Raw genomic sequence first — 25,826 nt, forward strand, 5'->3', positions numbered from 1 at the left:
GAGGTGATGCCCAAGGAGCACTGATATATGCTGATATACGAGCGAAAAATACCCTGAAGGCTGGAAACACCGGCGTGTCCGCCCCGAGGGCTGGGGACACGCTGGGGACACCTGGGTGTCCATCCTGAGGGCTGGGGACACGCTGGGGACACCTGGGTGTCCATCCCGAGGGCTGGGGACACGCTGGGGACACCTGGGTGTCCATCCCGAGGGCTGGGGACACGCTGGGGACACCTGGGTGTCCATCCCGAGGGCTGGGGACACGCTGGGGACACCTGGGTGTCCATCCCGAGGGCTGGGGACACGCTGGGGACACCTGGGTGTCCATCCCGAGGGCTGGGGACACGCTGGGGACACCTGGGTGTCCATCCCGAGGGCTGGGGACACGCTGGGGACACCTGGGTGTCCATCCCGAGGGCTGGGGACACGCTGGGGACACCTGGGTGTCCATCCCGAGGGCTGGGGACACGCGTCCACCAAGGCCCGAGCAGGGAATGAGGAAAGGGGGGACGCGTTCACGGGCGGACAGCGCCCCCTGCCGGCCGGCCGGCCGGCGCCCCCTGCCCCTTGCAGGGAGACCCCGGAGCCGCGCCATCCCGGAAGTGGCTCGGTGGGCGCCGCGTGTGGGGGAATGGGAACCGGGATCGGGGAAGAGGGAACCGGGATCGGGGAAAGGGGTAGCCCCGGGAACTGGGTAGGAAGTGGGTGCCGAAGGGAAACTGGAGCCGGCGACAATCGGGAGGCAAACAGGAGCTCGGGACGGAACGGGAAATGGGGGGTTGAGGGCGAGGGGCGGAGAAACACACAGGAGCCGGGAATCGGGAAGCCAAGCGGAGCTGAGGAGGGGACGGAGGAACGGGAGACGGGGGGCGAAAGGAACTGGGAGCTCCGCGTGGGGGTAGAAACGGGGACCCAGGGAGAGCGTGGGGAGCTGGGAACCGGGGAGCCGGGCAGACAACCGGGATCCGGGCGGGGAACGTGAGCCAGGGGAGGGGGAACCGGAATCCGGGCTGGAGAACCGGGAGTGGGGGAGCGGGGGAAGCAGCTGCTGGCCGGGCACTGCCGACCAGGAGACACTCACGGTTCCCGAGCTAGAGACCACTGTCTTCCAGCTCCAGGCACCTTTGAGCCAAAGAAGTGGATCTGTGCACTAGCAGTTAATAAGGATATGTAACTATACTCTTACAAATTAAATGACATGTTCTATGTAAACAAAATTTAAGACCTTCGTGCTTCTGGATCCTGTAGCAGAAATATTTTCCTCATGCCTTAACTTCCCGTGTAAATTACGGACAAAGAACCTGTTACAATGAAAGCATTTTAGCGATACCTTTGTTTCACTTTGTGCCTCGCCTCTAACAGAGTCTGTGATCTCTACAAATAGGACAAGGTTATGCCAAGAGCCTGATGAAGGATCCCCTGAAAGTTGTATTCGGCCCAGATGCAGAAGTCTGGGGTTGTTCAGTCCAAAGAAGGTTTTTGTTTCATGAGGGTTGTAGGAAAACACTTGGATTCTGTCGGTGAAGTGATTTGTAATGGAGATGTGCTCCCAAGGCTAGTTGAGATGCGAAGCTCTCTAGCCTGTGCATCACCTTTGCACTGATCTGTTGACTGAATCAGTGTTTTTACTAGCACAAAAATCTACTACACCGAAAAAGGTGTAAAAAGCCCCCAAATTCCCAATAGATAGGCAAAACCTGTGATTTGGATTAAGAAAGAAGTTAGTTATCTATGTGGTTGCAATGGTTTGGGCTTCTTTGTTCTTTAGTCCAGGCCTGGAAAAAGGAAGAGAGGATTGGCAAGTGTTTTTTGCTCCTTTTGTCAAAGCCTGGTGAAAGCATTTTCACCTTCTTTTTTTATTTTCTTTTTTGCTGCACATCTAACACCTGAACCATGGTGCTTCCTTTGACGTCTGCTTTTCACTACAGGCCATAATAACTTTGCACTACGCCTTCTCCCACAGCTGTTCTTTTATTTTGTCATCATTTTCCCAACAAGAGTGAAGTTATTACTTATTAACCATGCTTGGAGCCACGTGTATGTGCAGAAAGGAAGCACACATTTAAATCTGGCATGAAACATCACAGTTTTTAAGCCTTCACTATCACAATTACAATGTTTATAAGCCTTATCTACCTAGAACAATAGCCAGCTGTTTGAAAAACTTTGAAAAACATGAGAAAAATACAATTTCTGTCAAGACCCCATCATCTCTGCTGCTTAATTAACCCTATTCTGAGCCCACACTTTCTTTTTGGACCTCAGTGAAATCTTAGTCTGACCTGTCTGTGTTTGCTGGACACTTGGAGATCTAAAGCCAAAGAAAATTTTATTAAATATCCCTGACATGATGCTGCCAATTCTTAGTGGATTTTGAGCTGCTTGGGTAAAAAGTCAGAACTGTGAAAATTTTATGTGTCTGCCTTCCTAGCATGTGACCCAGGAGAAGTAGTCCACTCTGGTTATAGTAAATTCTAGGATCTGCACATCTCCATCTATGATTACATTTGTCATGTGAGAAAAGCCGTTTTTCTTCTGTCTTACCTGTAATGAACAGAAAAGTAAATTTGTCCAAAAGAACTTCTGGAAGGAAAGAGCATAAATATAGACCCTCTGGAGAACAGACAGTGCAGGATACAGAGCATGCACAAAAGGAATGGCCTGGCGCACTCAGTGATAAAATAGGTCTTCAACTATCTAAGAACACATATTTCTCTGTGTCCTACAGAGAATTATGGAAGTGGTCCTTATATATGTGCCTTGATACCTGTTAGATGCATCAGGTGTTGAGAGAAGTACCTCTGTATTTTTTAGGCAAAGTAATCCGAGTACTAGTTGAGAAGCCAAGTCTTTCTAACAGGGTTGAACAGAGTAACCTGAAAACATTACTAAAAGTTCAGGAAGTCTTGTGCCTGCCTGAATTCACCTTGTTCCATATTGCTACATGGCTAGAAGACAGGAATTTGACATATGTGTATGTCAGGAAGTTTGGAAGCTGCTCACCCCTGACTAAAAGACTTAATTTCCACTGTAAACTGTAACCAGTGAAGTGACCTTGGTGTGAAGGTGTGAAACAAGGAACCTGTTTGCAAATTTTTGTGACAGAATTCCCAGCAAGTGCCCTGCTAAGGGTTGGGTGACCGTGGGCTTTGCTCTATCAGATGTGCTGCCAGTGGATCTCTCTGGGTGCTTTTGTGTGCTTCCTGTTCACACCAGATGGGATAACAAACCTCGAAGGGTGTGTCCCTGAGGAAATGAGCATGGCTGCAGAAGGTGTGCTGGGCCATGTGCATGCAAAAGTTTTAAGTATAGTAGGGACAAGCCTGTCTTTATTCCCAGACTTTCTTGAAGCTGGCACTTTTCACCCCATATCCCTCACCCCTCTGGTAGTTTTGTTTGCTTTTCCTTCTGGGTAGTTTTTATTTACTTAATTCTCCAGTACCCAACTTGATCTCAGTCCTAACAAACCAAGAGTTGCAGTCATTCCACTTCATTGGAAAAAATTCCCTTTCCCAGGTATGTTAATGCTGAACATCTTCCTGGTCACAGGAGAAAGCAGGCACCAGCTCCACAGCACGGACATTGTCACATGCAACCCCATGTTATGGGGCTGAGTCTTTCCTTACAGTCCCAGCTTTGCTTTCTGTAGGGAGATTAATCACTGGAGCTGTATTTCTTCCTTTCAGGATTATGCCAAATGGCAGTGTCTGATTTCCTGAAATATTGTGTTAGCCTCTCCTCCTGTATTTCCACAAAATCTTGGTGTTCCTATTTTTAGACTGTTGGAAAGTATTGCACTAAGTTTAGATTGTGCTTAACCAAGCTGATACTTTCAGTGGTACACGTGTGGCCCTGCACTTAGCTTTTTTTAAGGACAACTTAAAAAGTAATGGTCATCACTTATATATTAATAGAGCAACTTGCTCTTCTCCACTATGGCTATTGTAATAAATTAATCTGTGAATAAAAATTCGTAAAAAGTATAAATAAGATATATATGTGTTGTAATGATATAAAATTCAAAATGTAGAAAAGTCCTTCTCCGGGTCTGGTCGGGATTTCCCTCCGAGAGGCAACAGATTGCAACCAACACCCAGATAATGAACACAAGCAAGCACATCAGCTCAGAAAGTAGACAGGACGAGGGCCATCAAAAGGACAAAAGAACTGGTTCGGAGAAGATATCCATCTCCGGACCTGAACAACGCCCTGCAGATCTCTGTTGGGAAACAATCAGGTCGACAAAAAAACAAGCCCCGAGAAGGTAGTCGTCGCCAGACCTGAACACCCCACCTGTCAAACCGATGTTGGAGAAGCAATCAAAAGAGACAAAGGGAAAGGCACTGCCGAGATATCCATCGGCACCGGCCCCGGATCACACCACTCTGCCTTGATGACACAAATTGAAATACATACAGAATCTCTTTACATATGAGGAGATCCTGTCTGGACACTTGTTAGCTCTATTTTTCCATGCCAGGAAATCCATTCACTGGACAATCAAGGACACTTGGTGAATGGAGCCTGCTTGGAATTCTAGCCTGAGGACTTAAAATCTCTATAAAACCCCAGGCTTGAGAACCCTCAAATGTGGATTTGGGAATCCTATACCTCTGGTGTAGACCCTGTCCACCCAGCGCTGTGCTGACCATTTTATTGTGGATTTTTCTCGTTGTTTGTTCTTTGTTGTTTAATAATAAATTTCTCTTTTTATTTTTATCCTGAATTTGCCTTTGCATTTATAACAGCTATTAATGTAACAAATTTCTAATAGGGAGCTGCAGTTTGGAAGGGAGACAAAATGAGTTCAGAACAGAGGGTTACTATGGCTGTAGGTTGATTTTTTTATTGTGGCTGAACCAGAAGGAGTTTTAACGAAATCTGACCTCAGGTCTGGTTTTTCTATTTTGGCAAAGAATAACAGTTCTGTGATCCAGAACTGATGATCACTTCAGCAGCACTTCAGTGTTTGGATCTCTTTTGTTATGGGTACATGATGACTTGTGCAGCCTTGCCATTTGAAGCTTTAAATTCTTACCTAATTTGAGGTACTTATTAAATGCTGCCTAATTTAGAGCAGGCTGCATTGCCATTTCTGAGTAGGGGGTGGACTCAGTTTTTGTTGAGTGTTGGTTTCCCAGCTTGTGTTAAACCGTGGATCTTAAGTATAGATGCCTTTTTGAGATTCATTGTGTGTTCAGAAAGCCTTTTTACCTAAGGAAGGGGTATTGATTTGCCTGTCTGTGTTACTCTTCTGTCCCTACAGTGTTCAGAAAACACACTGGCTTTCACATCTTTCACTAGTGACTGCCTAGACTGTTTATCCTGCTGCTACCATGGGGAATTCAGGGAACCTGCTGTTCAGGAGCATGGCTTGGGGCCTGCTCTGTGACCCATGGCTAGAGGGAAGCCTGCAGGGATCTCTGTTCCTACCAAGCAGATAAAGCATAGCAGTGCCAGCACAACCCCCCAGCCTGAGGGAAAAGGGTGCTGCAAAAAATCAAGATTTAATTCAATCAAGTGATCTCTGGGAGAATGAGTAAGGATGAAAGTTGTGAATGGTCACGCTTGGTGAAATTACAGTCCTGAATTCATGCTGAACCCAAGGAAAGTCACCTCAAAGGAAGAGCAGGGAGGCAGCCACAGGTGACCTAAACATGCCTTCAGGACTATAGCATGAAGGAACAGGAGGAAGAAAGTTGTTCACCCAGAATTAACTAGCAAGTAAGAAGGTTCTGCTGTTTTATCTACTACCTGATCAATTAGGCAGCAGATAATCTTTGTGAAGAAGGCAAATGCATTGCTGGTGCTGTATTTAAATATGTCACATCAAACACTGGTACATGCCAGCGTATGAACTCCTGCTCTCCTAGTATAGAGTACTCCTACCTGTAAAAAATTGAGCTGTGAATATTTTAATAGATTATTGTCCTCAACAGTGGATACTGCAGGAAAATCCTGGCAGGTAAAAGAAACAAGGGTTTTGTAGGAGAGGATTAGGGGTGTGTCAATGTTGGTTTTATCTGACAGCCTTTCAAATCAAAGTCTACATCTCTTTATAGGCACTTTGTTTCTTGTATGGTTTCTCTAGTTTATCAGTGACTCAGAAATACAGGAGTCTTCTGTGGAGTATTTAGAGGGGGTTTAACCTATGCATTGTAAATACTTGTGCTAATGAGGTTTGAAGGAAAGAAAATCAGATTACTTATCTATGCTACTACTTTGCCACTGACCCTGACAATTTAAGGGTGATTTATGATTTCTGGCATGCCATCCAGGCCTCTTAGCAAAGTGCTCTGAGCAGAATTGCCCTGAAGTCTTTAGAAGTCTCCACAGAACTGGACTGAGAGCCATTTCCCCATGTCTGTATCAGGTATCAGTTGCAGACAGCATGGAGAAACACTCTTTCAGCACTACCTAACCCATGCCTTTCTTTTACTTCAGTTATTTCCTTACTATGGCACTGAAATCTGTGTGCTTCACCTTTTGCCAGGACACATGAGCCAATCTCACACACATCCTGGAGCTTGCTCCTCCTGTGGAGCATGTTAGTTCAGTGGTTACACAAACATGTGATTAACTGTGTTCTTTTCAGAAGAGCTGTGCATGTGCATCAAGTAAGGATGTGTTCAAGTACCTTGTGGCTTCCAGTCAGAGTGGAAAATTCTTGGGCAGAATTCAGTTCTAGACAAGCTGTTGTCAAAAATCTGTTCAGCATGTGACAGCCAGCCAGACTTGTGACGTTACTGGGACATGGTGCTGCTTCAGAACATTCCAAAGTAAAAAGACAAAACAGTGGTAGCAGCTGGTGATGATTTGGGCAGCTCCCAAATTTGTGGTCACAAATTTACCTGTCATTATTAAGAAGGGATTAGTGCCCTAGACTTTCTCCTCAAGACATCCTTTTTCCTGCTGCTGGTTTGGTAGAGAAGAATGTATTCTCAGTCTCCTTCCTGTGTCTGGAGGGCAGACAGATACCTGTCACACTGTCACATCCTGCTAAGATAGTGTGTAGTGCCAAACCAATGAGCTGACCAGTGTGATAAACCAGTGTCTGGCTCAGCTGTGTTTATGACATAAAAACATGAATATTCAAAACAAATGAACTTTTTGGACTCTGTGAGAAAGAGCATCTCGGGATTTGCCTGCTTGGCAGTTTAGACTAAAGGTGTGAAGCACATGCATAAACTTGCCACTAAATATCTTTCTTCAGAAGGAAATGACTTTACTTTGTTGTATAGCAAACTTTATTTCTGAATGGGAGCATTCACTCTGACATCTGTGCATTCATTGACCTCACACCTTTAGATAGGGACCTTAACTTTCCCAAGTGCTGATGTGACAAGCTCTCAGGACAAATGATGTTCCCAGTGAAATAAAAATTGGTACAGCTGCTATCAGTGACTTGTAAGCTGGGAGTTAGATGGAAAGCATCATAAATTCATCTGTGCCTTGCAGGCAGGATCATATGCTTTTCAACTAGCGTAGCCAAAAATGTGTTTGTACATAGATATCATTCCTTCCCAGTGGCAGGCATTGAACAGATTCTGTTCTACATGCCGATGGTCTGTGAGATAGCAGGTGTTTCTATATCTAACGTACTTCAGCTCTGAACCCAGGGCTGTTATTTTAACTTGGGATCAGGACATATTCATTCCAAAGTCTATGACCCTCACTGCCATAAATACTTCTTTTTTGTTGTTGTGGTTCTTGGTGTGTTGCACTACTTTAAAGAAAAAGTCACCATTATAGTCTTCAGTCTTCTGTATTTGATTCAAGTGACTTTCCATATGCTACTTCTTTGGGGTTAATGATTTCTCCTTTTTAAGGAGGACTGATTACAAAAAATTGCAAACAAGTGTTCATCTGAATCTCATTCAGTCGAGTGGGTGTGTTGCTATTGCTGCTGGGTACCTGCAGAAAAGGTAGTTATGTATGTCAGAGGGACCTAGCTGGTAATCCTAAAATGCAGAGTTCAAAATGTAGACTTCTTGGCTGAGTTAGTGCATAGCTTGGAGAATCCAAATTACAATATACAGGGGGAGAAATATGCAGGGAGAAATGGGTAGCATGTACTTGCAACTAACTGACAAATCTGAAAGCACTTGAATTAATTAAATGCTCTCCATCATCCCTGTGAGGTAGGGAAAACACATCATATCCAAGGGTCATATCATTTATGAAAAAATGAAGTTTCCTAAGGTGTTCTCAAGGTGAATTTATTTATTAATCCAGTGTCCAGCCCCATTTGTGTTACATCTGAAGCTACTGTGCTACTGAAAAGCCAGGAATGACAGTGGAAAGGCTGGTGGTAAAGAAGTGATGAGGTAAGGGAGATTATTTCCAAAATTAAGTTTCAGTTTAACAGTCTAGGGCTTTCGGAACATGGTGTCTGTCATGAGGCCTCTGTAGCCTCTGAGGATCTCCCTGTTCTTCTGGAACACTAGATGACAAGTAGTCCCAGCTCTGCTTCACCTTGCCCCTAGTTTACCTTGTCAGCAGATGTCTCTGAGGATTCAGTTTCACTCTGTTGGGCAAGCAGAAATAGCAGCTTACTGTCTCCAAAAGAGGGATGTGAAGGTCCCTCATCTCAGCCCTGCTTTCTGCTGGTGCTGCAGTTCTGCCTCTTACCTTTTTCTACTGTTGGCAGCTGTTGGATTCCTCTACAAGCCAATTTAGTTCCTTAAAAGCAATAAGGAAAAAAAAAATTGGATTAGGAAGTATTTTTTTGTTACTGCATTAGTAACGAGTGTGATTTAGCAAGACTGAAACCATGGACCAAGGTTTTAGGTGTTGGATACAAGCTGCCCATTCTCTGTGTTTTGGGATGTTTTAGATCACCTCTGGTGCCAGTCTGTAGGCTGCATGGCCACCAGCTGGACATTCAGGTTGGGGTGTGTTAGGTGCTTCTGGATGTGCTTCTGGAGCACATATTTTGGTCTATTTCTTCTGAAACCTTCGGGTTTGTGTGCTGTGAAGCTGTTCTGTGGTGCAAACCTGTGTGGTAAGGAGGTACAGTCAGGCAATTTGTTCCTAAAGAAAACCTCTGAGCTGAAGTATAAATAGGGATGGGGCCTTAGTGTACTGAATCAGGTCTGCAGGGAAAGAGGGCTCAGAGCTGGAAGAATAGTAATGCCCTGCTGTCCTTTGGCAGGCTGTGGATGTGCTCAGCTGGGAGCTACCACCTACCTGTTGAGATACCACCCAAACCCAGGTTCCTGGTGCTCACCTCTTCATAGCCTCATGCTGTCGCCCTGAAAATTAAAGCCTTCTGATAATGTTTTCATAGTTTTACTTTCCCATGGAAGTTCTATAAACATAAGTTGTTTATCATATTCCTTCTCTAAGAAACATCTTTTGATGGTCATTTCGCATGACCAGTGTGATTGGGAAAGTGGAAACTTAATTATCCAATCCATGGTCATTGTTGAGAATCTATAAGTACTGGAGTCAAAGAATAAAGGTTATTGGTTCTTTCCTGTTCTAACACTGAAAAGTGTTTGTGTGAATCATTTTGTGTCCCTTAGCGATGCCAGCCCTGTTTCTCTTCCAAAAGCTGACTGGTTTGCAGCAGAACACTGTTGCACACTTTTAACACCATGAAAAGCATGAGGGTTTTTAGCTAAAAGCTGTAATTTTCTTGATAATTACAACGTGAATTGTCTGTACAAGAAAATGATGCAGGTGAACAAAGATACCCAGTTTGCAAACAAGCAACCACATTTCTTTCATGGATTGGTGCAATTTTTGGGCATGCACATGGTTAGCTGTGCTTGATAGGATTGTTGATGGACTAAAATCAATCCTAAAAGCCTACTTACCACACCATACTTTTGGAAAAAGCTGAGGGTGTGACTCTCAACTAATATTAGTGGTATTAGTGAAGAGTAAGCTCCCCAAATGTAAAACAATGGCCAGGATTTTAAAAAAGTAATCTGTTAGCACCAAAGTTGATGGAGCATGACTTCTTACATTTATATCTTGGGACTGATGACCACAGCTTTGTAGTGAGGCCTGAAGTCTGTCAGAAGGATGGACAGTAACTTTCCTAAGTGCAGATTCTCCTATTTATAGAAATATATGGGTATTCTCCAGGAGGATAAAGCAGTCTTCCCATTCTACTTATCTTCACAAAAGTTGTGGTACCTAAGTTTTTTAAAGGTGTCTGCTCCAGTCCCATGGCTGGAATGGGCCAACACTTCATCAAGTTATAGGGTGATTCCATTGGCCTCATTTCCATAGAAAGCTAGATGGGAGCAGGGAGCCAGGGGTAAGCTTCCAAAACTCTATTTCAAGGTGAACCAGAAGCAAAGAAAAAGACACAGTCTTTTCATTGCAACACTTACCTTCCTGGTACCTGCCTCCTGAGTGGGGTCCCAAACCCTTTAATGGCTCCAGTTTGAGGGAGGAGATGGGCATTGCGGAACTGGATTGGAATTCTGCACAGGAGCAGATAGGGAACAGTGTCCTGGGAAACACTTAGGGAGTATAGACCGCAGTTGAACACAGGGTTTTTGAGATCTCAGCCATGTGCTTTGTCACTTGAGTTATTTCATGGATGTTCCAAATTAATAGGTGAACTTTACAGTCAGGATCCCAGTCTGCAGTTTATATACCTGCCTAAGGAATTTGAAAATTTAACTGGGACATGGGAAACTGACTTGATTTGGGAGAAAATATTTACTAATCAAGGTTTGCAATTGTCAGTTTTTTGCTGGGTTTTAATTTGCAAAGCCAGATGTCTCAGGTCACTTTAATCTTCTTGCAGATATGTTTCCAGCACTGTGTTTTGAAGATAAAAGATTTTTTTGTGTATGTGTTTCTTGCAGGTAGCTTAAAAATGGATGCTCACAAAGAAGTTCAGACATCAGGAGAGCACAAATGTGAGCTGTGTGATTTACCAGCCCCGTACACATACTGTGGGTGGATGCCACCAAACTCACAGTCGATTGTGTAAGTGCCCTCTGAGATCACAGACTTAATTTCTTCTATGGGCATTAGAATTCTTTGTAGTGTTCATTGCATGAGCCCAATAATGTGCTGTACTGACCCTGAACATGAAGCTTCGTACTTAAAGTGATCTCCTTTTTACCAAGGGGAAAGAATGTTAAAAATTGTCAGTATTGGTAGGAAAGACAATGATCAATTCTTGTGCCCTGCTTCAATAACATGCAAAAATTTGTATTTAACCTATTTTCTAGCTCCACTGACAACTCTACTGTAGCAATATTTTCTTGCTACAATACTACTGGCTGCCAGCCTGGTATTTCTGGGAATAGACCTTCCCTCACTGTAGCCTCTCTCAGGTGAGCAAAACATACACACAGCATGAATGAAATATTGTGAGGAATTGGCATTTTAGAAAAAGTGAGGAACACCCACGGAAGTTAGGTTTCTGAGAGAGGCTGCTGGAGGCTGCTGGGAGGTTTTTTTTCTGCTTGAGACCTGGCCAATAGCTGGCCAGTTCTGAGAACTGACAGTTTTTTCACTGTCAAAAAAAGTGAGATCAACTCTGTGAATAACACTTTATAACCTCTTAAAGCTAGTGCTTTAAAACCACCACATATATATATAGCAAAAACACTTAAGAGCTATTTGGCATGATGTGGAGTTTTGAATAGCAGTGCTTTTTTGTGTGGATTGTACAATCCCTTGTCAGACTGTGTGACATCAGAGTGTATGGACGTTCACTATGTATTTATATTTTCAGAGACCAAAGCCTTTTCTCTCTCTGCTAAGAAGGGATAGTTTGACCAGAAATTATGCAGTTACAGCTTTGTTTTCAGACATTAAACTCCCCATAAAATAAAGCATTTTGCTTTAAATGCATGAGTAGCTTGGTGTAGGCCATCATGGTCAACAAATCCATCAAGCAGACATGGTCAGGAACTCTCTGGATCTGGAGTATGTATTGCTGAATGTATCCAGCATTTCACCCTAATAAGACCACTCAGCTTCTTAAAGAATGGAAACAGCTGTAGATTACCACCTGCTGGGGCTGTTGTCCTCAGGCAGCTGTCTTTCCATCATTCCAAACCCCACAGTGCTGCTAGTTTTCCCTCTTCCACTCAGCAGAGCAATGGCTCACCTTTGATCAGGTCCATTCCTGAAGAGTCTGAATGATGTGAATCTTAATTCAGGTTATCCAAGCTCAGTGTTAACATCCCAGCTTTATTTGGATTGCCCAGGTGCCAAAAGGAAAAGAATAATGCTGAAGCATCACACTTCTGTAGATGCTTTTAAGAAACAGCTTCACACCCCATCTTTCTTGGCGTGCTCACATGTCCCAAATGTAGTGCTGCAGTAAATGTGCTGGACAGGAGGTCTTGTCCAATGGCTCTGACCTGATGAGGGCTGGGAATCCTGCAAGGGGAGCTTCGCAAACACAGTCCCTGTACCCCAGGAACTTGTTGACAGGGTGATCTGCCATGGTAAGATGCCTGATCTTTCCTAACAATGGAAGGCTCTGGCCATATAATTTTCTGTTTGAATGGACAGAAAAAGAAGAGAGGAACACAGTGCTAGACACACTCCTGTACACACTTGTGTGTGTACAGATGCAAGGAGAAGGCAGTATGAGTTGACAGCATACCTTTTATCCATATTATTACCATAATCCAAGTTTGACTCAAGCCCAAGAGCAATCCAGGTGCCCTTGCTGGCTGCCCTGTATGGACAGAAACTCAACAGGCTTCTGTATTATCTTGCCTGGAGCTCACAGAAAAAAAATAAAGCTTTAGTTTTTCCCAAGCAGGTTGTCAAATTATTAATAAATGCACTCCCTCAACCCTCTGGAGCAAGCAGTACAGTCTGTGACACAAAGTAAGTACACTGGAGGTAACTGCAAGGCTCTCTGCTAGTAGCTCCTGCTTTCAGGAGTTGGAGACCTCAGCTTTACAGCAGTGACATAACCTAGAGCAGAAAAGCCTCTATATTTTATACTCGCATGCAGCTTTGGAAGAGGACTTCTGATTAAAATCTGTGCAATTGAAATGGTGACTTGACAAGGTACTGAAGATGGCCATGCTAAGGGGTGCCTGCCATAAAAAATAGAAGATAATTACTTTAAGGTAGAACATTGAAAAAACCTTAGTAAGATGACATTAAGAGGCTCACCAATTGCTCTGCTTTTGGAAGAGAGATAGAAAGTGCAGTATAGGACTGAAGGCAGCTGCAGAGTTAAAGGTTTTGAAGAGAAAAGTAGCTGCAGAGGTGCTGCGTTGCCTCAGGTACAACAGCAGGATGAGCAAATCAAGTACAAAGGGCTGATAACTTTTCAGCCTCCACAATTTTCCCCTCTCAACCATCTCCTGCTGTGAAGTATACACTTAAAAGCCTGAAATTATTCTTTTGCAGGCTTTTGTGAGAGGCCTATGTCATGAAGGATCCTCTCACCCCTGACAAGGACAAGTTCCTCATCGTTGGGTCTCATTGCAGTTTGTGTAGCAGAGCAGTGTGTGTTGGTACAGTAAGTAACAAGCAAAACAAGCTGCTTCAATAATTTCTTTTTGTTCCAGTCCTGGTGACCTGTCAGAGAAAGATCAAACAGCAAAATCCCAAATAATCAGGTTTTAAGGCAAGCCACTCCCCCTAGTCCTACTACTATATGTATGTTATTGTACATAGTTGTTGCTAGTGGACACAAAGTATGAAGCGAGGGCTCTTATCCCAGACAGCTGAGGTTTTATTTCATGAGGCAAAAAGCCTTTATTTTGAGGTTTTCAACCCTTTTTATAAGGTGTCCTGATACAGGTTAACCTCATTGGTACAAGGAACAACACCTCCCTTAGCCTATTGGTGGGACAAGAGAAAAACACTCTCAGAACACATGTCCTTATTTTGAGAACCAAAATCTTATTTACACAACAGTCCTTGAGAGAGAAAAAGTTTCCCAAAAGACTCCCTTGGGAAACAGCTCAGCCCCTGAGAGCCTAAAACTCTCTCAGGTTCAGAAAATCATGTCTACACATAATTGTATGTTCTTGTGGATTCTGCCAGATGAAGCTTTCAGCGTCTGTGGGTTTTCTGTTTACAGGTGAGATCAGTCCAGCCTCTCAAGCACAAGGAGTGCTCTTTTCTACTTTCTTAGCACCAGGGAATGCAAGGGCAATATAGATGACACTGTAAGGGCAGTATGGATCCCACACAATAGTAGATTGGGGTTTTTTCTGTAAAGGGAATATAAATGTCCATGGATTGTTAGGTTTGCATTCACAGCACAGGGCTGTCATCCTATTTGCAAAAGTTAATGTTTAAAGTGAGCAGGAAGGAGATTTGTACCATGCCATGCTGCTCTCTGAAGAGAAATGAATTGAAGTAGCAGCTGAAAGGCAATCTTAAACTGTGAAATCTGAGTGCAGTCGAGAAAAGTGATATCAAATTATTTGTCTTAATTCCTTCTTCTCAGTGCAGAACTGGCCCCTTCATTTGCTGTTAGTCTCAAATTCTGGGAGTTGGACAGGCACAGCCAGAAGGATATTGGCACATTTGGCCCAGTTTAGTTGCTGCTCTGAATTGTGGGCGGTCAGCAGCAAGGATGGGCTAAGAGGAGCGTGCAGTAATGCCTTTCTCCTGATTGTGTTTATTTCCTCGTTAAAGAAATTTCTTACTCAGGTTTGTCAGGTATCCAATTCAGGAAAAAAAGATTTAATAATTGAATGGTGCAGCAGCAGGAACAGCTCAGGCTGCTTCCTCCAGGACGGGCCCAAACAAAGGAACCCCTGGGCTTTTATACCCCTACAGTCTGTGTGCCTATTCCCATGGAGAATTTCTGGTTTGGGGTCTTCCTGCTGTTCGCTGGCTCCTGCAGAGTCTCTGGGTGACCAGTCCTCTCCCAAACTGTGATGCAGGGCCCTGAGCCCTTTGTTAGGAAAAGGATCTGTGCCCGTTCCTGGCTTGTGGCTGGAGGCTCCAGTTGCTTCCTACCATCCATGGCACAATGTGTAGCTGGCATGGGAGCTCGCACGCCTGGCTACCTGCATTGGGAGAATTTCTCAACATCCTATCTCTGAAGTCTCTTCTGACTTTTAAATGACTGAAAATCACCAAAAGTGATTGCAGCTCAGAGGGTTTGGGGTTTTATTTTTTTCCTATTCTGAAGCTTCAAGAGGGAGTTGTAGGCTCTGACTTGGTGAAGTGCCAGCACCCTCTGGTTGTGGCTGTGGTGGCTGGGCTCAAGTTCCCAGAGCCAGGTTGCTCAGGGCAGTTGTGTGGAGGCAAAGCTCACATGATATGAGCAAGATCTTCCCTGCTCTCCCTGCTGTGGCAGGGGCTGACTCCTTCTCACGCACAGCCCAATGAGGAGCCAGGTGCAGCTATTCAAAAAGTTTGGGCTTAGGGGCTTGATTCCTGCCCTGACACGCCACGTTTATCCTTCCTTTTTAACAGCAGAGGATTGGCAACACAGACACATTTGGGACAAACTTCAGCACATTTAACTATTTTCATTCCCAAGTGAAGTGTCTTGAATTTAGGAAGGATTCAGCAGATATTTCCCAGTGTGGCAGTTTGAGCAATCAGAAATAGAGCATTTCAGCCTCTCAGGGTCTTTGCATTGTGCTTTTCTGAATGAAGGTGGGACTTTCTTTGAAAATATATGGTTTTTTTCAGTTAACCTAGGTCTTGGCAATAAATGGAAGAATGAATGAATGAATACTTGCTGTAAGCTAATGGAAGCTTCTAACATTTTTGAAAGCCCTGCTTATTTTGCCTATTGTGGAAATTTGTCAGTCATTTACTGCTAGTTATCTGAATTTTCAAGATCCCCTGATGGTATCACTCAAAGTAAAACATTGATTGTAAATAATTGAGAATAAATTTCTTACCAAACTGGCCAGGCCAGATAGTGAATCACACATATGACTATGGTTTCAAAATGAATTTAGCAATACTGCTTAGGTAACATTGAAAGAGATCTACAAAAATGATAATTAGTGCTTTAAACACCCACACCACAAAGTAAGTAAACACATAGTATTCCTCTTCATGTAGGGAAAATTAAAAGTCCAGAGAAGTAAAAACTTATCCAAGGCAATAGAGAGAGACAAAGTTAGGACAATATCTCCTTAGTGGTTGTGGTTCCTGCTTGTGCTTGACCCAAGTATATCAATTCACCCCTGAGCTGAGTTAAATGTTAAAACATAGGAACTGAAGCTGAAGAAAATCATATTTTCTTGGGCCTCTTGGCAAAGAAGCTGGACCAATTGGAACGGTTTTAGTGACAAGCTTCTTTTAATATTGTGGTAATTCAGAATAGTATTAGGCTAATGTGTGGCAAAATTAAGACTTTTCTGACCTTTGATCTGGCAAAGGAATTTTAGCTAGCTTTTGTACCTAAGGAGACTTGAGAGACAGATCAGATTTTAGGCTTTTCATGAGAAAACCCATGGTAGCTGAAGTGTATTTCCTTACAGTTGCTGTGCCAATTAAAGTCATGACTTGGCAGCTGTTCTGTATAGTGCTCATAAACTTAAACATCTCCAAATATCCTCTGAAGTTTCAGTCAGTTAATTTACTTCAATCATTTTGTAGCCTGTATCACGCTGCTCAAGTCTTTTATCAGAGTGCCTTGGTAAGTGCCATTAGTTCTGATCCAACTGGGAATAATTCCAATGATTATCTGTAATGTCTTAAAACACGTCAAAACCACACAAAAAGTAAGATAATAGACATGCTTTTAAAAGTCCTTGGCCAGGTTGAGTGCCCTTCCTCCTATTACCCTTTCAGAAAAGGGGAGAGGAAATTATATTATCCGACCATATCGGTAATTTAAAATAGTTACTTCTGTTTTATTGCAAAGCTTTCTAAAGACATGGAGAAAAGATGACTTTTGGAGAAGAAAGGAGGAAATGGAGCAAGTTTCATCCCTTATTGCTCACCTTGGCAGAAGGTTATGGAGCACTGACCTTGGACATGTTTGTAAGTGTTAAGTGATAAATGTAATACTGCAGCTGCTTCCGACTCAACTTCCAGTCATGCAGGGTCAGTTCTGGATATGGATGGGCAGAGCCTTGCCTTTCCTTTCCTTTACGTATTGTGGTAAAGATACCATCCCTATATATATATATATATATATATATATATATTACTTTCAGACGTGATTAATGTCAGAACAGAAATAAATGATGGCAGCATGCTTTGGCGGTACTGTTTTGCCTGAACTGGACTATTAAATTTGAAATTGAAATGGCCCCTTCCTGTCTGGGTCATGGAAGGGAGAAAACACATGAAAGAATTATCTGATTAAACACAGAACTCTACCAGGATAAGGGTTTTAAAAAAGGGCTGTACTCTAATAGTAAGTTTAATTTATAGGGCATTGAAAGAATAGTTAGGCTGAAAATCCCAGGACTGAGAGAGTAGGACTACGGGTACATGCTCAGGGTTGTTCATAGTCATGATTTTGCCAGTTCCTGTTGGCTAAAATCTGCAGTAGCTAGCAATGCATTTCAGCCAAAAGAATGGAAGCTGAGCACCCGTGTTATCTGTGAGGGGCTGTCTTGACATCAGGGATCCCACCTGCAGAAACAGCCTCTCCCCTCCTTTGCCATGTCCCAGTGGCGACCACTGGGAGCCCTGAGCCTTGGAGCTGGGGGGCTGTGTGCCATTTGGCAATGCAAGCAACAATAGCCTAAAACTCTAATCTCCCCTTTTAAACTGGCATCTTAATATATTAAGGATACCAAGAGACAAAAAACAATAGGCTCTGGAGGTTGTGCAACTGAAATCCACTTACAGGGCTTTTCAGAGGCTAGTGCCTCACACATTCCTGACCATGAAGAGGCCTGGCAGTCAACACAGAAAAGGACAATAGATGAAGAGTAGTTGTTCCTCAAGCTTCCAAGTCACATAGAAGTAGGCTGATTGTGATTTGGGTATAATTTTCAGCTGAATCTGCTGCTAAAGCCCAGATAGTGACATAAGAAACAAAAGCAAGGAGAGGAACACAGGAATACGCAAGTCTAGCTCCCAGAGAAAGGCCAGCTGCAAATGACCATGGCAAGGGGAAAACTTTGCTATTTAGGTAAGACCCAGGGAATCCATTCCTCCCCAAAAGATGTCCAGTTCTATCTAAATTGATGTCTTTATTTATTCTTAAATCCCCAAGAATAATCCATCAGTAACACCAATTCCAGCTTACCCATTAAATCCTATTTGGAATTTGGTGATCAGCACATCAAGAGAACCAGGGATGTCAAGTCTCGTCGCAGAGCAAAGGAATAATACATTAATTAGTTTATCTTCCAGTTGTTCCAACTCTACACTGCAAATATATTAAGATATATTCCACCAGTTTTGCTTCTTTCTATTCAGTTACTAGCATCTGGTTACAGCTCCTGGGAAAAAAAAGAAATATTGGGTCTGTACAAGCTGCGAACAGAACAGGGATAGCAAAAATATCTTCTTTATGCACAACAGCTTTTATACTTTGCTATCATGAGTTCAGAGGAGAGCCATTAGCTCAAGCTTTAGTACTAGGTGTGGTTTTAGGTTTTAACCAGTGAATACATTTATTGAGGGTAAGAGATGAAATCTCATTTGAACTGTCTCAGATGAATGGAGTTCATTTAACTACTCCGGTTATTGGACACCACTGTGATATTGATATAACTGTGATACTTTTTAGTTCCTAGGACAATACAAGTGCATGGATTAATGGAAGTAAGAATAGTTTTTTTGGGAGTTATGGAAAAGATTGTCTGTCTTGAGAGCCCCCAGTACTTGGTACTTGTGTTGGCCTTTAGTCCATTTCTGTGGAGATTGGTGAGGGAGACTGCTGAGGCTCCAAGTCTCACACATCATTGCAGGAATTTGGAAGATCCTCCCAGGTGGTAGAAACCTTCATCAGCAAAGACTTAAAGGAAAACTTTGCTGTTTCAGTAAAACCCATGGAATCTCTTACACCTTTATTCACTCTCCAATTATAATCCATCAGCAATGCCAGCTGCAGCTTACCCATGAAATCCTATTTGGAATTCAGTGAGCCAGGAAACCCATGCATGGTGCTGGAAGGAGAAGGCAGCTGAAGGAGGGGTGCTGCTATTCCCTGGAGCAGGGAGCTGGTGAAGGTTGATTTGTTCATTTGGGGGTTTTATTTTTCACCCAGTTGGCTCTAACCAGATGTTAGAATTATTGAGTAAGAAAAAGTTAAATTGCTGGAATATTTCAGCCTAGACAAAAAATAATTAATTTTAGAAAAATTCTAAATATAAATGTAGTTTAATGAGAATAGAACGTAAGCATTTCCATTTTGTGTATCCTGCTAGTAATGTTATTTTCTTGCCAGGACTGAAGTCTGTTCTACTCCAAAAGTTTCTGCCTCCCCTGCATGAAGGAAAACTTAAAGCCCTTTCCTTTGGAAATACAAGAGACATGGATAAAAGGAAGCCCCAGCAGAAATCTTGCAAAAAATCGGATACAAAGCATAAATCTTGAAGGACCAAGAGAGACATTTCTTTGGCTGGTGTTTCCCCTCTCTCTGCCTGGAGACTATCAGGTTGCTCCTTTTAAAGAAGTGACCTTCATCAGCTCACTACTAGAGAGAGCAGCACATTTCCTTGCCCTTGGCTTGGGTTCAGATATCCCCGTGCAGCACCAGCCACGCCAGGGAGCAGCTCTGAGGTGCTGAGGAGCCAGAAAGGAAGGCAGATGACCCTTCTGTCACCATGTGAAATGCTTTCAGTAAGAAACCAGACTGCACAGTGCTAAGGAACCATGTCCAGATTTTCACATTTGCTATTTTTGTGCTTTGTGTTGTTCTTGACACTCCTACAGTGTTATGAAATTCCGAAACAGATTGATCTGTCTTAATTCAGTATATACCCAAAAAGTCAGTGTACACCAGTTGTTAATCTGGCAGTGCTGTCCTGGTAAGATTACATTAGTCAGGGAATTTAAAGCTTTTTTTTTTAAGTCTAAAATAAAAATGCTGTGAGAAAATGTCATAAATATAATACCTAAATTTTTCAATAATTTTGATGGTATCACAGCATTGAGACTTGAGATTCTGAACTTCTTGGTGCTTCTTTAATCAATAAAATTATTTACAAGTCCCTTTCACTTGCGGTCACTTTTCACTTAACCTTCCAGTCCATGTCAGCACAGCAACTGGAGAGGACTCCAAATACATTTGGCTCATGCTTTACAATAAAGGTGACTTCCTTTGCACTTTCAAAGCAGTTAATGTGGAAATAGAAGAGTTCCATTAATACACTCAATTTTTTCCTGAACCAGACAAATAAACTGTAGCTGTAAAAGGGATGTCAGAAACACAGTTTCAGGCAAAAAAGGCAAAACATTCTTATGGAAATAGCAATTTGTTTAGCTCAAAAATCAGTTATCTGATGAAGTTACTTCTTCAGTTATCTGTTTTGACTGTCTTAAGATTTAGGTGGCTTTTATGTAAAACCAGAATCACATGCCTTAAGGATACATCTAGAACACTCCCTAATCACAAAATCACCTTTTTTTTACTCAAATTATTGTTAGTCATTGCTTCAGAACCTTCAGTGCCTTGGTTAACATCTCCTTTTTCCAACTCTGCCATCCATGTAATTTGTAATAGGACAACATCAAAAATTGATCATTTCAGCAGAATGAACATGTGTCCCTTAAAAGAAATCAAAATGATTTCAAAGAGATGTTTAGGACATTTAAGTATGCTAAAATATTTCTTTTTTCTGAACTTAGCATACTGGTGCTCTCTGTTCAGGACTGAAATTTCTTGCAGTGACTGGAGGAGCAAAAATGGACCTGTTAGTAACGTTTTCAAGTCCTAAGTGCTTTAATAAATAAAATGTTTGTGTGTCTCTAATTGTGGAAGAAAAGATCCCTGTTAGGAGGCAACATTTCAGATTCTTTTTTTGCAGTTACAATAGACTACATTTTCAGGGAAAGCGATACTAAACTTACGTAAGATGTGTGTTATTATATTTCCTTTACATGTCAGGAACGCTCTTTAAAAGCTGTGGTGTGTCTGTTTTGTATAAACACCAGAGGCATGTTCTGTGCTACACCAACAACTGAAGAGAGCACTTTCCCACCTTGGAAATACAGTCTTATAATCAAGCTGCCAAAGCAACATGGTTGTGTAAGATCACAGGATATATTTATAGCAGCAAACATACCTTGAAATATTTTATTTCTTGGATTTCCCATTGCTCCTGACAGATTTTACTCTTAAAAGCAGGTTTTAAAAGCCTGCCTAGTGCAGTTCCCATGTCAGTGAGAATGGAATCTCATCTCTCTGACCTGTTTTCCCTCTGTTCAGCTTCCTCTGTGCCCTTTTAAGACAAATGCAGTTATCTCATTTATTCATAACCATTATCTTTGCCTTTAGGATGTGACTGAAGAGTCATTTAAAGCTCTCAGAAATTGCCTTGCCTTTAAGTACTTGTTATGTTGAACTGGAGGGGGAAAAAATTCAATATTAAAAGGGACCAGAACCTCAGAACAGAACTACAGAATATTTAATGGCTCAGTACAGCTCAGTTATTTATTGTACAGCAGGAAAAACCAAATCAGGGATGCCTCTGTTTCAGAGTTACCTGGCTGTGAGGACCTCGTAGGTGCAGTAAAGCCAGCAGGTACCACAGAGAGACAGCAGATGTGTTCTGGCATCTCTGGTCTATGCTTTAGGGAAAGGAGATGGCCCTATGTGCCACTTGGTGTTTCCTGGAATGACAATGGATTATTATCTGTGACCAGCTCTTAGAACTCATATATTCCACATTCTTGTATTCCGACTGAACATGAGCATTATGGTCTCAGTATAATCATATTTTAGTATATATGTGATTTCACAGCCTGAATGATACCATGCCCAACCTTTCCTGCTCTTCATGGATGCACAGCCTTTAAGGTTGTTTTCATTGGGGTCTCTAAGGACTTTCAACATCAGGTCTTCCATGCTCCTGAGCACAGCTGATGAAGAAACCTGGGTCTTTTTCCTCTGTAGTTTTCACTTCAGCACTCTCTTACCAGCTTTAAACATCCCCAGATTCTGGAAGGAAAACAGCTACCTGTGACGTATTTCCCTGACTGGTTTAATTGAAGATATCCTCATTGAATTAGTCAGTGCTGCACTTCACACAGAAGTTCACTTGTTACTTGTTGAATTCCATGGATGTTTCAAACCAGCCATACAACCCATGAGAATATGAAAGATCACAGCTGGATGGTGGGTCAGCACCGAACTTAGGTAATATATATATATAGATAAATCCATATGAAATGTTTCTGCGTATGTTACACACCCACTCCTGCTTCAGGGAAGCATCAGTACTTTAAGGTGCTTCAAATATGCTGCCTTTTGAATGTCACATTGCAGTGAGTTCCTTTCCTGGAGATAAAGGATCAGCACAAATCATTAAATTCACTTTTAAAAATACTTTATTTTTTTAAAACCATTAAGGCAAAACTGTGTTTCAAATTAAGTTGGTTTACATTCAGTCTGAAAGGATTAAAGCACATAGCTTCCTACCAGTCTTTATACAAACACTGTGAATTCAACCTTTTATTTTTAAAGAAGGCAGAAGAAAATCAGAATGTAAAAAAGAAAAAAAAATATTTAGTTCAAGTTTTTTCATCCTAGATCAGTAGGCTGGTAACGCTTGAGAATGCATTGTTGTATGTAGCTATGTGCGACTTAAACATTCACAAGTGCAAGATATGTTGTCTTTCCTAAAAATCCCTGCAAGACCAGGGCATCCATTTGTCCTTGAAAGTGTCATTTGCATTGTTCTAACAGAAAAACACTTGGGAACTTGGCTTGAATTAGTGGTTTTTACTGGGAAACAAGCATTCCATGAGAATTAGCTTTGACTACTCCTTGAAAGAAATGTCTGCTCGTTCTACATTCTGTATTTACTGTAGTCAAATGTACCCTAAACCTCTTAAAAACAGATGCCTGGAAACAATAAGCTGTTTTGTTTTCTGTTTAATATTGATATCTTGATTTAATCAAACACTTATTAGCTCTATTGATTAGGGTTTGGCAACATTAACACCACTGTGCTTTTTTTGTGTCCTACCAGATAACAGACCATTTAAGACATAATGGAGGGCTTCAACATCCCAGGTCACTTAAGCTGTGGTGCTGCATTCCTAGAGAAAATTCTGAGCAACTGTTTGTAAGAGCTGTGAAACAGCAGGAGCTGCACAGGAGGCAGCTCCCCCGAGAAGCTGCTAAACCAGACTTTGTCCAGCCACTCAGAGGAGGGTCTGGAGCACATCGATAGCACTGAAATGTTGGTTAGACTCGTTATTACTAAGATGTAACTAAACCATGCACATTCCTCCTCTGGCAAAGGCCCAAGGTACTGTGACTGCATGGAGTGAGCTGCTGTGTGTGTGGGGATGAGCCATGTGAGCCCCTGGATGGGCTGGGGTGAGCAGGTGCGGCTGTTTGTGGGGTGGTGACCTGCTCCCAGCTCTGCAGCACATCCCACACAGGCTGCCCGGTGACACTGCACTCCTACACACCCACAGTACAACCCAGGACTGGTGTGCCGCCGGGATTTCAGTGGCTCAGGACTTCCCCAAGAGAAGATCCTGCCAATCTTTTTTCTTTCAAGTGGAAAGAATGCCATGAAACTCCTGGCATTGAGCATAAGGCTGGTGTCTTTACCATGACAGGGATTACCTGCATATCCAACCTGAGAAAATGCATCAAAATACTACTAGTACTTCAAGTAGTGACACCAAAATACTACTAGTACTTCAAGTAGTGAAACTATTTTAAGTACCTTATGCTTGATCTTGCAGTCCTTATTTAAGGTCCAGCCTGTAATCAGATCAGTCTCTTGTGCATGTTGCCTAGCCCCTGGCAGAGGCAGCTCATCTGAAATTGAGGTCCTTGCAACAGGAATTCTGTTTCAAAACATCCACAGCAATGGAATCTGACAAGATTGACTGATGCAATAAAGGAGCTCAAGATAAAAACCACTCCAGCTTCAGAAGCAGAAAAAAATTTTAAAAACCTGTGAGCACAATAGAAAAAAGGAGGAAACAGCCTTCCTTAGGATGGGCTCAGTTACACAGATGGTTTGTGTCATGTGAAGTGACAATGTAAAGGAAGTGGCTTCAGGTTAGCACAGGGAAGTTCAGCAGAGCTTTTGCAAACATGACACAAACACCTTAGGAGGCAACATACCTGTGTGGTGACATTGATGAAGTGAAAATGCCAAGTTGCAGCAATTTGAGGAAATAAAATGTTACATGTTACAAATGAAAAGCAGGAACTACAAATGATAGCTAGAACATTTGTAATAGATTGTGCTTGTGATAGCTACTGTGTTTGGTGATTCACACAGCAAAATAAAAGGTAGATACCTTTGTCCCTATATCAGATTTCCTTAGCAGGATGCTGTAGGCACAGACTGTCACACCTGCATGTACCAGACACAGAATCCCTCTAAGCAGACTCTGAATTCTATTTAAAATCCCACAGGAACCCTCCTGTACAGAAGCCAATAAAGCAATTTCAACATTTTGTTTTGCGTTGCCAAATCATTGTTGAAATACATCTATAAAAGCAGCAGGTTGCCTCAGGGCAGGTGGCAGGGAATAATCCAGAGTACACATTGTTATTCCCAGTGAGCCACAAGCCAGTTCCTCAGAAACTGGTGCACTAACCAAATGCAGCTTCTTTTTACCTCTTTTCAAAAGAAAAGGAACTACCATTCTGCAAAAGAAAGATGAACTCAGTTCTACACACCATTTTTCCTATTGGTGAACTTGAGTTAAAAACCTGATTTTGGGATTGCAGCTATTCCTCAACAAGACTTGCTTTTATTAAAATTAAATAAAAGGAAGTCTGTCTTCTATGTGAAAATATATTTTGAAGTTTTGTTATAATCATCAACATCAAGCACTGATAACTTTGAAGAATTTGTGATAGTTCTTCACAAATGATACAGCAATAAAGACCAGACAGGAATAAATAGCTATTTGTCTTTGACATCAGCCCCTTCATCCTTAGCCCATGAAAGTAAATACTTCCTCACTGTACAAAGGGTTCACAAGATGAAGTATGTAACAAATATTTAAATTAAATAATTTACACATTTTTCTTTAAGCACCTCTGTAATTAATTTAGTGAAAGTTTATACCTTGCAATTATATTCTTGTATTTTATAAATTGAAACATGAAGAAATGGTATTACCTGAAATTAAAAAAATCCCACAACACATAACAATATCAATAATCTTAGATCAAACCCATATATAGTTTAAATCTCCAGTAAAAGAAGGATAATAAAGCTGATTAAACCTAAATACAAAAATTATATGCAACTGATTATCAGGAAAGCACTTGGGACATAAGCAAGCACAGATACCACACTCCACCTTACATTCCAACACCTCCTAAAGGACGAGAGGTTCCCGAGAGGGACCATTATTTGTAAGACCTTATGCTTAAACAGTACCATAACAGCTGCAAATGCATTTGTCAAATGCAGTTGCAGATTTTCAGCTAAGTCACAGGAAGCTTTTCAGGAGAGACTGAAACTGTTCCTCTGCAGCCACAGCACAATATCCCCAAATTGTTCTGCTTCAGATGGGGCCTAAGTTTGTCCAGGCTTTCTATCAGAAATAAGGAGGAAATTCAAACTCAATCGTATGTGACCCAGCTCTCGTGATGAGTAAATCTACCCAAGTTTCAGCATTTTGAATAAACAAACAAATGTTTAGATGCTTATTATAAGCTCTTTGATGTACAGCCTTGTGCCAGCTCTCTCATGAGAATGGGCTTAGTGCAACTGCTGGTATTTCCGAGATCTGTGTGGGGCAGGAATAATGCAAACTGCACTCTGGCAGCGCTGCAG

At 42.2% G+C, this 25,826-nt stretch overlaps 2 protein-coding genes across 2 annotated transcripts in view; one reads left to right on the top strand and one right to left on the bottom strand.

Moving 5' to 3' along the window:
* The first annotated feature begins 590 nt into the window (after positions 1-590).
* Positions 591-20,197, top strand: CDPF1 (cysteine rich DPF motif domain containing 1). Its single transcript, XM_058864678.1, is given in 5 exon segments — positions 591-610; positions 10,830-10,953; positions 13,357-13,468; positions 19,286-19,364; positions 19,367-20,197. Coding segments are annotated over 4 exon segments (372 nt in total). The 5' UTR covers positions 591-610; positions 10,830-10,840; the 3' UTR covers positions 19,435-20,197.
* Positions 18,140-25,826, bottom strand: part of PPARA (peroxisome proliferator activated receptor alpha) — a 37,694-nt gene continuing 30,007 nt past the window's right edge. Inside the window, exon 8 of the mRNA XM_058864672.1 lies at positions 18,140-18,335. Coding sequence (XP_058720655.1) covers positions 18,316-18,335 — 20 coding nt within the window. The 3' untranslated portion in view covers positions 18,140-18,315. The remainder of the gene's footprint in view (positions 18,336-25,826) is intronic.

This window comes from Poecile atricapillus, chromosome Z, assembly GCF_030490865.1.
Source record: "Poecile atricapillus isolate bPoeAtr1 chromosome Z, bPoeAtr1.hap1, whole genome shotgun sequence".
In the NCBI taxonomy this organism is placed as follows: Eukaryota; Metazoa; Chordata; class Aves; order Passeriformes; family Paridae; genus Poecile; species Poecile atricapillus.